General features: G+C 35.3%; 1 protein-coding gene across 1 annotated transcript in view; it reads left to right on the top strand.

Moving 5' to 3' along the window:
• The window catches only part of LOC144853698 (synaptotagmin-11-like), a 31,909-nt gene extending 30,205 nt beyond the window's left edge, over nt 1–1,704 (top strand). The window contains exon 4 of the mRNA XM_078711477.1: nt 71–1,704. Coding sequence (XP_078567603.1) covers nt 71–375 — 305 coding nt within the window. The 3' untranslated portion in view covers nt 376–1,704. The remainder of the gene's footprint in view (nt 1–70) is intronic.
• The last annotated feature ends 13,371 nt before the right edge of the window (nt 1,705–15,075 follow it).

Below are 15,075 nucleotides of genomic sequence, written 5' to 3'. Positions count from 1 at the left end.
TGCATCATTGTGATTCTCAGTCTTCTACCCAAATTTAAAATAATATCGTTTGATCAAACTTATTTTTCAGATCCATACGTAAAGATGTATCTCATGTATGGGACACAACGACTTGCTAAGAAAAAAACAAGATTAAAAAAGAGAACACTTAATCCGGTTTTCAACGAATCTTTCATGTTCGATGTTCCGATAGATGGTCTTGAGAATATCCATTTAGAATTTCATGTGCTTGACCATGATCGAGTAACAAAAAATGAAATAATTGGGCGACTTAACATCGGTAAAAATGCCAATGAACCGGAAGCTAAACACTGGGACGATATTGTTCAGAATCCACGACGTCAATTTGCGGAGTGGCACGCCCTTACAGCATGAATAACCATCCTTCGTTACATAAAAGTATGACGTACTTAAAGCGTCAAATTAGCTTTCATTGTCATGATCTGTTTATTGTACTGAGAAGGAATTCAGTTATACATTTATATATTACGTAACTCTGTCTTCATTATATGTTAATATTGTACTTTGTATAATGTGTCATTATGACTCAAACATTTAAAATCATGGTATGTTAACTATAGTTATTGTTAATAGTTAACTAATGTCTAATCCCAATATTAAATAATCACTATATTGGAAATATTACATTTCATTTAATTGAATTGAATGTCATGAAAATAAATGTGCAAATTAATACAATCTTTCTTTGAAGTAACTGCATTTTTCTATAAATGCTTTGTTATTTATTGAATGTTATTTTGGTTATTTATAAAGTTTTCTACGGCAATCATGCCACAAACGTGTATCCAACGTTTCCTTCTAGGACGCAAGCGCAACACAAGCAAGTTGACCAATCACAAACGACAGTTTCGGATGATACATAGCTTGTGACTGGTCTAATAAATTGCGCTGCGCTTATCACTTCATTGCGTCGTATCCTAGTGGGAACCAAGCATAAGAAGCGTGTGTAGAAAATAAGTAGGGCTTCTTACATGCATGGAATGGTTGTTCTTTTTTACATTAAACCACATATCACCTGGCTTTTGTCATCCGAACCGTTGCTTTTTTTCTGATCGATGTATATATTTCAAAGAAAAGCAAGACGTGATTTTAAAAGCAGTATAATGAAAGTTGTTGAAATATTGTAGGCCTATAAACCATCGATATACTGTATATAAATATATTATTATACGTCTATTCTCATTGTATTTATTGAATGACCAATATACTGTGATAACTGTGCCGCTTGCATCGAAGTACACGCTTTTCTTGAAATAAAACACAGGTAAAATGCCAAAAAACTAAAAAAATTGTTATAATATTGATTTAATACTTTTACTCATGACATTTACAAATCATTTTGTACATGGCTCTTATGAAGTGCGCCGCCTATGGCAAAGACGTGTTTATAATAGACGTTGGTGGCGTCATTGATACTCTGACTGTACTGAGACATTTCAAATTTATTCTCTTATGATGTAAAGATAAATGAGGTTTTTAATATTTCCATTAATGTTTGTTAAAATATGTCAAATTTGTTTTAATTATGATGAAAAAACAGTCACAAAGACTTCTTTTTTAGCACTTTTTCGCGGGTAGGCATATGTGTTCAGGAACTGTCCATGGCTTGTTTTTAATACACTTGGCTAATTACTGTATTGTAAATAATATATTAAATAAATGTTTATGTTTGCTATGAATTAATTGTGTTTTATTGAGTCTCTTTAATGACATTTATAAGTCATAGGTGTCTAAGTAATCAATCCTGATCTCGTCTTTTAAAATGAGAAACGTTCGGAAACTGTTGTTTTGCACTTACCTTGTATTTTGTGTGCTAGTCCATTAGAGCGCCCCCAATGGGCGTATGGAAAGATATCCGGAGGTGGCGCTATTTAAACGATTTGTTGTTGGCCTACATTAATTATTCGAAGAAAATAAAATAGAAAATGAACTTATTATATCTTTTATAATAAAGCATGTTCTACATTATTTAGACTATTGAACGTGACTTATGGTGAGGTCTGAGGAAATTGAAGACGATAGCAGGGAAAATTCCACGTACACGGTCCTTACTCCTACATAGCACTACCTATGTCTTTAATCGTTTAATCCGGCCCCGTGGATAAATACATTTAATTTAATTCAATGATAGTTGTTGTGCAGTCGGAAAAAACGTTACTATGGTTACACGCATGGTATATGCCACCGTACAACACATTAAACTGAAATTATAAATCGGTATAGAGTTATGCGACTGTCAGAGCCATGGCTCTCTGGACTACTACTGGCGCTACCAAGAGGCTGAAAAAAAATGTCCTGGAAGTGGCGCTATTTTAAGAGAACTAACAGCTACTGTAAGTGTACACATATGTAAACGTTTATTTAATTGTGCACAGAAAAATGAACAAATATTATCATTGAAGCATATTATAACCTTACGTTGAAGTTGTGGTGTAGCTCACCTGGCTCCAGGTAATTGTTATGCAAATTGGGTTTGCCTGGCATGCCTGGCTTTTGTTAACTAGCAAAGGCTAGTTGCTGTAGCTGTTCAGTTCTAAGTTTACTTTAGGCCTAGAGGCATATCTTTGGTAAGTGTTTAATAAAATACGTGTATCTATAATGTACACTTTTAAGTATGATACAGACTTATAAGCTTGCTTTCTACTGTAGTAGTTAGGCCTAATAGTCCGATATGTAGAGATATGGGTATTATTTTGTTATACTGTTTGTTGTTTTTTTAGTCATTCAGGAATAAGGCGTCCGATGAGGAACCGCAATAAAGAAACTGAATTGCAATTGTTTGACCATCTGCTAATGTACCATTAACACTGTCATCACAACTTCGTTTACCGTATCTATGGCTTAGTCACTGTTTAACAAGAATAGTATTCTTGTAGAGAAGGTAAGAATAGAGTTTCGCCATATAAGACATTAGCTGTCTAATTCTAAAGCAAAAGGCAACTATGTTAACTTTCTCGATTTGTTTTGTTGGAATACCGCCCTCTCATTCTAGTAACGTTCTAATAACAGTCCTTTGATCTTAATGTCTGGCTGCGACAAATACCAACACTACTGTACTATGTACATATTCTTGGCGGCGCGCGGTGTCTGTTGAGGGGCATGGAACTGAACGTGTCGCAGCCACAGATAAAATTTCATCTCCGGAGTTCATCATCCTGTTGTTAGATTGCCTTGATCCCTACGCGGAGCTAGCTAACTTAGTCCAGATCCCTATGTCAAAAAAAGTGCCTTCGTGTGCAGATCATGGGGAAAGTGTAAACATTGTGTTTTATGAATATTTGAAGCATGCTGGTAGCAAAAACCGATGTTGTCAAATTTCTAAATTCATCTTTGACCTTTGACCTCAGTTTAAAAATTATTGCTGTAAAAAATAAAATGGCCATATCTCCGTAATGCATTATTGAAATGAAATAATTTTGGTGTCAAATTATTTGTAAGGTACATGTTTATATTCGCTTTAATGAAAAAGTTTGTCCAAAAATGGCCGGAAGTATGATTTTTGGCATTTTGACCTTTGACCTACTTGTTGTATAACTCCATAACTACCAGTCGGATTGATTCCAAAAAGGGCTCATATTATTTAGAAGACCTATGTTTCTATTCAATCTAATAAGAACTTTTGCATGAAAATCATCCAAAAACTTTCTATTGACCCTTGACCTTTACTATAAGTACATTCCTATATCTAAAAAACTATGGGTCATTCAAAAAAAAATTTGACGTGAATATGTCGGGAATATACATATTTATATACGATATAATAGAAACGTTTATATAAAAATGTAGAGAAATGTCATTTATGATCATTTAATCAATTTTTTGATTTATTGAGTTTTTAATTAATGTGTTCTTTCATTTTATAAGTTGAATTTAGTATACTGTATATCATTTTGAAATAATAGCAATATATATTGATGTTGGTATTAATAAACACCACAAAATGTAATACAAAATCTTTTGAGTTTCAACCATCCTTCTCAACCGTCCTATAGTATTCTAATACTGAACCACTCTTGGAGATCTTTGTGGTAAATTATACATATTATAATCATATGCAAGGAATACTATTATATGATTGGTTAAAAGTTGTTCATTGTCACTAATGGTCGCCTGTCAACATAGTTACGGTCAACCATTCGTCTACACACTATCACAATACGTCAGAACCGCTATAATGTGGGAGATTTTTTGTGGTTAAGTATACATTATAATCATGCAAGTAATTCTGTCTTGTGATTGGTTAAACGTTTTCACTAATGGCTGCCTATCAACAAAGTTATGGTGAGTTTACTAGACTGCTATAACACTGATTGGTTTCAATTATCAAGTCTTTTTCAAGAAATATTTCAAGTAAATAGTAAGTATTTAAAATTATAATATCAGTAATAATATTAATAGTAAGTAAATGTAAAATGTATTCAGTTATTTGATAGTGATCAATATGAATGGCAGCTAGGCTAGATACTGTAGGCCTATTAAGTCGTAACTAAGGCGCCTTTCCAGGAGCTGGCCTATTACATAGGCCTATTAGGGTAGGCCTGATTTTAGGCCTATTAGGTTGTGTCCTAATTCTTTTTTTAAAAACGGCCATCAGAGATCCGCTTTACAGTAAAACCGGTATCTATGACATTTAAAAAGTTAAGTTAGGTATGTCGAATAAAAAAATAGTGGTTAATAAACAAATATTTTTACATCTGACTCCTAATTTGCATAAACAAAATGGCCGCAAAAAATAATCAATTTATCTATATAATTTGTCAATACATGGCCAAAAATAACTTTACACAGTTAATTAGTGAGCCTAACCAGAGTTAACAATTAGTCAAATATATTTTGTGACTTTTGAACCATAATTTGCATTAAACCAAAAAAAAATGGCCGCCATTTTTCTAAAATGGATGCCACTTTCCAAGTATGACTGTGTTATTAAATAGTGTAAATAATGATATTGTGCAAATTGTAGTATGGAATTTCGAATAACATTAGAGAATGTTATTAACATTTTAAATCTAACACCTAGTTGAACTTTTAGCTCAAGGATCAAGTCGGGATAATTTAAGTACATTAGGGGTCATTTGAGGTCATTTAATTAAAATAAAGTTTGAAATTTTGTAGAATGATGCCATATTATATAAAAACATCAAAAAAATTGTACTATTTAATCAATTTAATTTTTAATGCTATTGTTTTTCTCTGTTATGTAGGTACACTAAACCATAAGTATGGGTATCCCAGAAATGGTAGAAATTGAAGGGTCATCATCATTAACTGATTGGCTTCTCTGCATTGTATGCCAAAGAAAAACAGACAAGAAGGGACCAATCGTTACTTCTCCCAAATTACCAGCTTGCAGTAAACTTATTGAATGCATTAACCAAAGAGCAGATCTGCTACAAGCAGATTTCATCATCTTGAAGAAAAGGTTACATAATGTTAAAGCTGAGGAAATGTTGCATAACAATTGCAAGTGCCATCGATTATGTTATTCAAATACAACGAATAAAACCCTGCTTCAGAGAGAAGCTGATAAATGTCAACATTCAACAAACAGAGGAGAAAAAAGAAAGAACGAAGAAACTCATTACACTCGCTCAAATACATATCCATTTGATAACATATTGTGTTTTTTCTGCCAAATGCAATCAGACGATGGTCTACACAAGATATCTACTGACAATGCTAGCAAGATGCTATGTGATGCCGTTCATCGTTCAGACAATGTTGCTTTGAAGACCCGTCTTAACTCATCAATCAGTCCGACAGATGCGTATGCCATCAATATCAGGTATCATAAGTCATGTTGGAGAAAACATGTATTTCATCCACATAGGCTGAAAACAGACACAGGTCAAATTGGTTACAGCAACCAATCATCTGCCCTAGTTGAGGTTGTTACGTTTGTAGACCAGCTAACAAGAAGAGGTAATCGAGTTCCAATGGACTTGGTTGAAACAACCTATCAGAACCTTTTAGATAATGTTGATCACCACTATCCTACATTATCAAGGCGTTGGTTGAAAGACGAGATCCTAAAACAATTGCCTAGTGTCAAACACGCTAGACAGATGGACATGAGAAAGCCAGGTATCCTATATTGTCCTAATGCGTTTGAGGATTCTATTATTGATGGTGATTTAGATGAACACACAGACATGAAAGTCTTATATGATGCAGCAAAAATTATTAGAAAAAAAATCCAGGACTTTGAATATCGACCATCTAACACAATTAATACTAACAGTGAGCTTCAAGATGTTTCACCAGAGCTGTATGCATTGATTCGGTGGATGATTGTTGGTCCAATTGACCAACTTCAATCGGATACACGTACCAACATCATCAACAGATCAGCTTTAACTATAAGTCAGAACATTATGTATGCATATAAAAGTAATCGACAAGTCAAGTTAATCGCCACTGGATCGTTTGGAGAGTTTCGGGCAAGAAAGGAAAGGCAAAACCCGCAAATCATTGGTCTTGCACTAACACTTCACCACGAATTTAGAAGCAAGACACTAATCTCTCTTCTGCACGATGTTGGTCATTGCATACCTTATAAGCAAACACTTCGACTTGAAACATCCATCGCTAATGCAGTCATTAAAAATACCATCGAGAACAATGGGCTATATATACCATCCTTTGTAAAGCAGGGAAATCGAGTATGGTTTGGGATGGATAATGTAGATTTCTCTGAGGACACACCAGATGGTAAGTTAACAACTCACGCAACAATAGTTCTAGTATTCCAGGAGGCTGATGTGAAAGGTGATACATTGTCCAAGGAATTATACATAGAAGACTCGATGACAATGTCAGTTAATGATTATGACGTTGCAGTAATACCGTGCACAAAGCCCATAAAAGGTTCTATGTCGAGTACCAAATATACGAACATATCACTGGATCCTGTCGGCACTGCTACAAATCATCCATATATTGAATGGAACATAACTCGTTATTTGTCAACACAAGAACCAACACAGCTAATTCCAATCTGGTCGGGGTTTAAATCCCTTTCAACAAGTTCATCACCACCAATTGTGAATATAGGTGCACTTCCTCTCATCAATGAGGTAGCTCATGAATGGTCAACACTACTGACGGTATTACATTACACCTCTAGAATTACTAACACAGTCACAGGTGACAGCTCTAAAACTATCATATCTATGGATATGGCACTCTACGAGAAGTGCATACAGATCATTGATGCAAATGAAGATATGAAGTCAAAAGTATTACCAAGATTGGGTGAGCTCCATACAACAATGGCTGCCTTGAGAGCTCTAGGAAAATCAATCGAGAGCTCTGGCTTAGATGATGCATGGATTGAAGGAGATGTGTTCGGTGTTGCTACTACAAGACAGATACTTAGCTGCTCACATTACAAACGATGCCTAAACGCACACGTCTACACTTATGCTGCCCTTTACGACCTGTTACTGGAACAATTTTTCAATGAAAGAAAGTATTATTTCAAGTACCAGTGAAGTTAATGTTGCATACTGGAACAAAGATGGTGCAGATGTTAAAGCATCGTTGATAAAATTAAGAGAGGAGCTAGACAAAACCTTATGGACAAAGTTTAGTGCCTGGATAGATTCAAAGTCACAACATGCCATGTTTAAGTCTCTAATTAACTATACCAATCGCGTGGAAATTATCCTAGAATTTATTGAGGCAACCCGAACATCAAACCTCAAGCTCCATATCAAATCTGGTGAGCAGCTTGGAAAGATATTTTTTGGCATGGACCGCCTTAAATATATGAGGCTTTGGCCAAGATATATTGCAGACATGAAATCGCTGGAGACTGAAGACCCAGACACGTGGATATGGATGCAAGATAAAATCTCTGTAACAAAGTCGGCAATACCATTCACCTCAATAGGAGTAGACCACGCTGTGGAACAAGTAAATAAAATATTGAAGGTCAGAGGAGGGTTAGTTGGCATATCAAACAACTCCAACGCTCGACTACGTTTTTTTATGACAGCTCCAGTGATGGCAGAATATTCGTCGAAGTTTAAACAACAGTTCACGTTACAGACAAACAATCAGGATTACCACCATGAAATGTGTTATGTCTAGCTATGGTGCCAGTAGGCAAGATGATACATTTGTTTATCAGTATACACTTCCTATGTTATCAGTTGGTTTACAAATACCACCTGTAACTATACCAATTTGTATGAGTCATATAGATAGTAGAATTGTGAATAAAAGAGTTGTTAAAAAGTAGTCGAAGTGAATACATCTATCTTTGAGTCAGCTTTACAATACTTTTACATTATATTACAATACATTACTACTGTACAAAGGTACTGGGGGTATATAACAAATTGGCGACGAGGATCGGATTTTAAATTCTAAGTGATACAATGGCTGGAATTTCACCACCAGTACCGTTTCTACCTACTCCAGGCAAATCAACGTTAAAGTTTGAACAATGGTTTGAATTTTTTACAAATTATACTCTTGCGTCTGGAAGTGACCGATGGAATGCTGAAAGAAGAAAAGCACTATTACTACATTGTCTTGGTACTGAGGGTCAACGTATTTACTACTCTTTACCAGAAAGAGAAATTGATCCAAATGATGATGTTAATTCATATGATGCAACTGTTGCCAAATTGCGGGCACATTTTAACCCAAGATTAAACGTTGTAGCGGAAAGATACAAATTTCGTCAACGTAGACAACTCCAGGATGAAACATCAGATGAGTACGTAAGGGAACTTCGACAATTATCAATTTCATGTAATTTCGGTGTAATAGCTGATGAAATGATAAGAGACCAGTTAGTTGAGAAAACTAATTCTTCCCGTATTCGCGAAAGATTACTTCTGGAACCTGAACTTACATTAAATACTGCCATAGAAATTGCAAGGCAATGTGAACATGCTGCAAAAGAATGCCAAATAATAGGTAAAGCTGAATTACCAGTACCTGTTGAGCAGATACGAAAGAGTAATTACAAACCTAAACAACAGCCAGCAAAATACAAAACCAGTGAGTACTGTTTTCGTTGTGGTTCGAAATCGCACAAAGCAAATGATGTCAAATGCAAGGCAAAGAAAGCTAAATGCAATAAATGCCGTAAGATAGGACATTTTGCTAGTGTTTGCAGAAGTGTTGAAATTGAAAATATTGATGAAACCATGTCTGTTAATGTGATGGTTAACAGAAAATTACGCACTGACGTATTGATAGGTCACTCAGCAAAAGTGAACATGACCATAGATACTGGTTCACCAGTTACAATTCTACCCAAAAGAATCTATAATCGATATTTTGTCAACGAAGCTCTACAAAAGGCGTCAATCAAACTGATGACCTACTCCAAGGAACCGATACATGTGCATGGATTTGTGAATTTACCAGTTACACTTGCCAGTGAGCCAGAGAATAAAGTGCACGCGAAGATTTACATTGTAGAAAAAGGATCGCCTATTCTCGGGATGGACTTGATTAGCAACCTAAATATTAACATTGTGAAAGGACAAATTGCTTACGTCCAAGTTGCTAAAGATACTACTACAATTGATGATGCTGAATACAAGCAAGAACTGAAAAAGAACTATCCGAGATTGTTCAATGGGAATGTGGGGCTCGCGAAGGATTTCGTACATAAAGTTATGGTCCGCGAACACTGTACACCGAAAATTCAGAAATTACGAAGCTTACCATTTACGGTAAGAGACAAAGTTGCTAAAGAACTTGATAGGTTAGAAAGTCAAGGAATTATAGAGAAAATTAATGCAAGTCCTTGGGTAAGTCCTATTGTCGTAGTAGGTAAAAAATCCGGTGATGTACGTATTTGTATAGATTTAAGAGAAGTTAACAAAGAACTTGTAGTAGACCAATTTCCTTTACCTGATATTTCAGAATTATTCAATTCATTGCATGGTGCTACTGTATTTTCTACATTAGATCTAAGATCTGCGTACCATCAATTGACATTACATAAAGAAAGTAGGGATTTAACTGCTTTTATTACGCATCAAGGCCTTTACCGTTATAAGAGAGTATGTTTTGGTCTTGCTTCCGCACCAGCTGCATTTCAGAAAACAATGAGTTCAATCCTAATGAATGCAAAGGGGGTACGTTGCTATCTTGACGATATTGTTGTCTTTGGTAAAGATGAACATGAACATGCTATTAATATGGAAAATGTTCTAAGTAAAATACAAAAGGCAGGGTTAACGCTAAACCTTGATAAATGCAAATTTAGAGTGAAACAAATTTCATACTTAGGTCATACAATTTCGGCTTCAGGACTTCAACCTGATAATGACCATGTAAAAGCCATAATCGAGGCAAAAATTCCAAACAACATCTCTGAATTGAGAACTGCTTTGGGAATGTTTGGATACTATGCAAAATTTGTACCAAATTATGCGACTACATCAGAACCATTAAGGTATTTGCTAAGGAAAGAAAATGCGTTTGTGTGGGGTACTGAACAACAAGCCGCATTTGATAAATTAAAGAATAGTATTGCTAAAAGTACTGCATTGAATTTGTTTGATCCCAAATTACCAGTGATTGTTACCACTGATAGTTCAGATTACGGAATAGGCGGTGTGCTAAGTCAAATTAAGGATAACATTGAAATTCCTATTGCATTTACATCCCGTACATTAACAAGTGCAGAGCGTAATTATTCAACGGGAGAGAAAGAAGCATTAGCTTGTGTATATGCTTGTAAAAAATGGTTTAATTACTTATGGGGTAACAAATTTACATTACGTACTGACCACAAGGCTAATTTAAAATTGCTAAGTTCATGTGCTACAGGTCATAAAACCATGCGAATTGCTAGATGGGCAGAGTGGCTACTTAATTTAGATTATGTGATTGAATATGTTACAGGGCAAAATAATTCTGTTGCCGATGCTTTAAGTAGACTCCCCATAACAGAAAATAATCCTTCTGTTGATAATAGTGATGAATATGTATTAAGTTATATATTGGATGCTAACACTTGCATTACAAAACAAGAGTTAATTAAGGAGACAAATACTGATCATGTGTCAACATTACTTAAGAAGTATATTACAACTGCATGGCCAAGTAAGAAAATGTTAAATGAAGAATTAAAACCTTACTACCTTGTAAAAGATGAATTGTGTTTAAATGATGATTTAATTATGAGGGGGGAGAGACTGGTAATCCCAAAATCATTGCAATGTAAAATAATTGATGAAGCACATACTGCACATCAAGGTATTGTACGAACTAAAAACAGGATTAGAGAACTATACTGGTTTCCTGCTATAGATCGTAAAGTAGAAGATAAAATTAAGAATTGTGAACCGTGTCAAAATAGTGATAAGACGGCTAAAACTTACAATGCGCCATTACAACCAATTGCGTTACCAGAACATGCATGGCAAAAAGTTGCTATTGATATAATAGGCCCATTTGAAAAGGGACCTAGAAAGTGTAGATATGCTATGGCGTTAGTTGACTATTTCAGTAAATGGCCAGAAGTTTCTTTTACTAATGATATTACATCTACATTTGTATGTAATTTTCTCGATCAGATATTTGCAAGAGAAGGATTACCAAATGAGTTGGTATCCGATAATGGGAAACAATTTGTATCCATAGAGTTTGAAAATTATTTAAAGGAGAGAGGTATTAAACACATTAGAACATCATTGTACTATCCTAAAAGTAATGGATTAGTTGAAAGAATGAATAGAACAATTAAACATACCATTCAAATGGCCAATGAAAATAATAAGAATTGGAATGAGGCCATGTTAGAATTTCTTATGATCTATCGATCTACACCTCATGCTGTTACAGGCATATCTCCTGCAGAATTATTACATAAGCGTAAATTAATTACTACACTAAATGTAAGACCTACAGATGGTTACCAAAATGGAATTAAACATACTGAGGTAAAGGAACGAGTTAAAAAGTTCCAAAGTAAAAGTAAGAAGTATTACGATGATAAGAAAAATGTGAGGAAACCACAATTTAAAGTGGGAGATTCAGTACGAATTAAGAATCCGAGACATGTTGATAAATCAAGTAATAAGTTCTATACTGGAGGAAAAATTAAAAGAATTGTTAGTAATGCTACATATGAGCTAGATGATGGAAAGATCTGGAATGCTAAATACCTAACAAATGATCTAACCACACAGAAACAGAAAGATACTGTTGTACATACATTTGATAAAGATAGACCTAGACGTGAAGTTTATAAACCACGTTGGTTAATTGATTACACTCCCTAAATGTAACATGTGAAATTAGGAGGGGAGAGATGTTATGTCTAGCTATGGTGCCAGTAGGCAAGATGATACATTTGTTTATCAGTATACACTTCCTATGTTATCAGTTGGTTTACAAATACCACCTGTAACTATACCAATTTGTATGAGTCATATAGATAGTAGAATTGTGAATAAAAGAGTTGTTAAAAAGTAGTCGAAGTGAATACATCTATCTTTGAGTCAGCTTTACAATACTTTTACATTATATTACAATACATTACTACTGTACAAAGGTACTGGGGGTATATAACAAAATGTCAACAGCCAAATGCAAGAGATTTAACAGAAATGTTCAGAAAATCAAATCAGCTTTGTCAAAGAACGGTAATCCATTTGCCGTTGAAGGTAACAGACTGTTCAATTTAATAACATTGGCATACATACCAAATGAGTATGTAGACGACATCCTTAAAATCGATTTGAATGGACAAGCACTGTACGAAAGTTACTTTCAGCAACGAATTATAAAAGCAAGCACAAGTCTGTGGTCAAAATTGAAAAGGTCAAATTTCAAACTTTACAGCTCTGCCAACTCTGTAAAACAAATAAAACATAAGGATGATGTAATTGAACTTAAAGAGACAAACAACTACCACAGACGTCTTCTGATCATTTCTAGGTCTAATCGTAATATTGACCTGAAAGAAGCAATCGGGAAGCATGAAATGACCCTAAATCCAAAGGCATTTTTCAAGGCTAATGGCGAAATGTTACCATGCATTGGTAAAAGCCAAGCTATTGGAATTTTATCAGATCTCATGGAAGATAAGAACAAAAGTGTAACCGAGTTTGAGCAAAATGACAGAAGGAAAGTAGGAATTGTAGATGGAATGGCAGTTTTAAGAAAGATTTCTTCAAAACCAGTTCATGTTAAAACAATCAGTGATTTGGCATACCTTTACAACAAAAAGGTCCAGTTTTTAACAAATGAAGATGATGAGTGCATCACTGTGTTTGACACATACAAAGATGATTCCCACAAAGAAGCTGAACGTCATAGAAGGCAGGCTGGAAAACCTCAAGTGCATTACAAGATCCAAGATGACACAATTATTAAGAATATAACAATGGAACGACTGCTTTCTCATCCAAAAACGAAACAGGAATTAACAGTATACCTTGCAAAAAAGCTATTAGAATTAAATTCATCAACACAAAAATGTGTTATAACATCAGCTGCAGGTTTAACATACAGCAATATCAATATGGAAATTCCCAATAATAATCATGAAGAAGCAGACACGTTAATGATATATCACGCTAAGTTAGCCACAGAACGTCATCCCAATTCATCAATTTCAATCCATTCAGAAGACACAGATGTGCTTATTTTAGTCATTGGCCATTTTAAGCACTTGTCAGATTCTACATCACTAATTATGAATTCAGGGTTAGTGAGAGTAAAACCAATTGTTGAAGCACTTAAGGAACATAAATCAAAAGCTCTTCCAGCATTGCATGCATTTACTGGATCAGATACTACAGGGAGATTTTCAGGCAAAGGAAAACAGACATGGATCAAACTATTTGTCAAAGCAGATTGTAAATGCCATTCATATGCTGGCATACAAGCCTGACTTAACCAACTTGCAATTGTCAAGACTTGAAAAGTTTGTATGCTCTGCATACTGCCCATCGTCACTAAAAATAGAATCTATTTCAGAGTTAAGATGGCGTTTATATAGACAAAATGACGCTGACGGAGAAAGACTTCCACCAACTAGAGGTGCATTAAAGCAACATGCTTTGAGGGCACAGATACAGGCGTCGGTATGGGAGCAAGCTATAAAACCAATGCAAAAGTTCCTTAATCCATTGGAGCATGGTTACACAAAGAGTGAAACAGGCGAACTTGAACCTCATAAAACAGAAGAACTCCCAGCACCAAAAGCAACGTTAGAACTAGTAAGGTGTAAATGCAAAGGGGATTGTAGTACAAGAATGTGTCCATGCAGACGTCAGGATCTGCCCTGTACAGAGTAGTCTGGGCTCCAGACGGAGTTTTGTAAAAATATAAATATTTTTGCACATATGGCGTTTCATACGTGTATTACTTGAGTTTGGATACTCCGTCTGGGGAAACACGCATAAGTCACGTGGTTTGACACCAAGAATTCTTGGTGCATAAATTATCCAGTTGACTAGTTTCAGCCGCATGCCATTGGCTACTACTCACTCGTACGTTGTTTTAATATTCATATTTCAGTTCAAAGACTCAACGTCTAAGACGATGCGCATGCGCTACAGTATGTTACGGTTAGACAATGTGTACTTGGGTACATGAAAACTCGTCTTGATATGATATGATAGGCTATAGCTTCTCCGCCAAATCTAACATTGAATGGATCATTTATTATGCGGAGAAAATTTGATTTAATTCCCACCCAGACCCTGTCCTGTTCTGTGTGGTGGTGTAGCCCTGTTGTGTGCCGGTCGGTGGTGGTATGTACCTTATTGACGTTTTTGGAAGGTCATACGTACGAGTTGAGTAGCCCTACGAAGGAGGCCTAGGCCAGGACTGGACTAAACAATTAATATTAATAAACAAAACAACTTGGCAACACGATTTTATATTTCAACAGTTGTTCAGTCTCGATCGTACATTCAGCACACTGTACGTACGTACGTACGTACTCGATCTTTTTCATTTTGAAACAAAATGATCATTGGTTGATTCGAAATCCATATTTACATACCGCCCGCCCCATATAGCCAAATACGGTATGATAACCTACGTCATTCTTATCGGATGTTT

The sequence above is a fragment of the Antedon bifida genome, chromosome 10 (assembly GCF_963402885.1).
Source record: "Antedon bifida chromosome 10, ecAntBifi1.1, whole genome shotgun sequence".
NCBI lineage: Eukaryota > Metazoa > Echinodermata > Crinoidea > Comatulida > Antedonidae > Antedon > Antedon bifida.
Note: the sequence above shows the minus strand (reverse complement) of the source record. Positions and strands in the feature narration are given on the sequence as shown.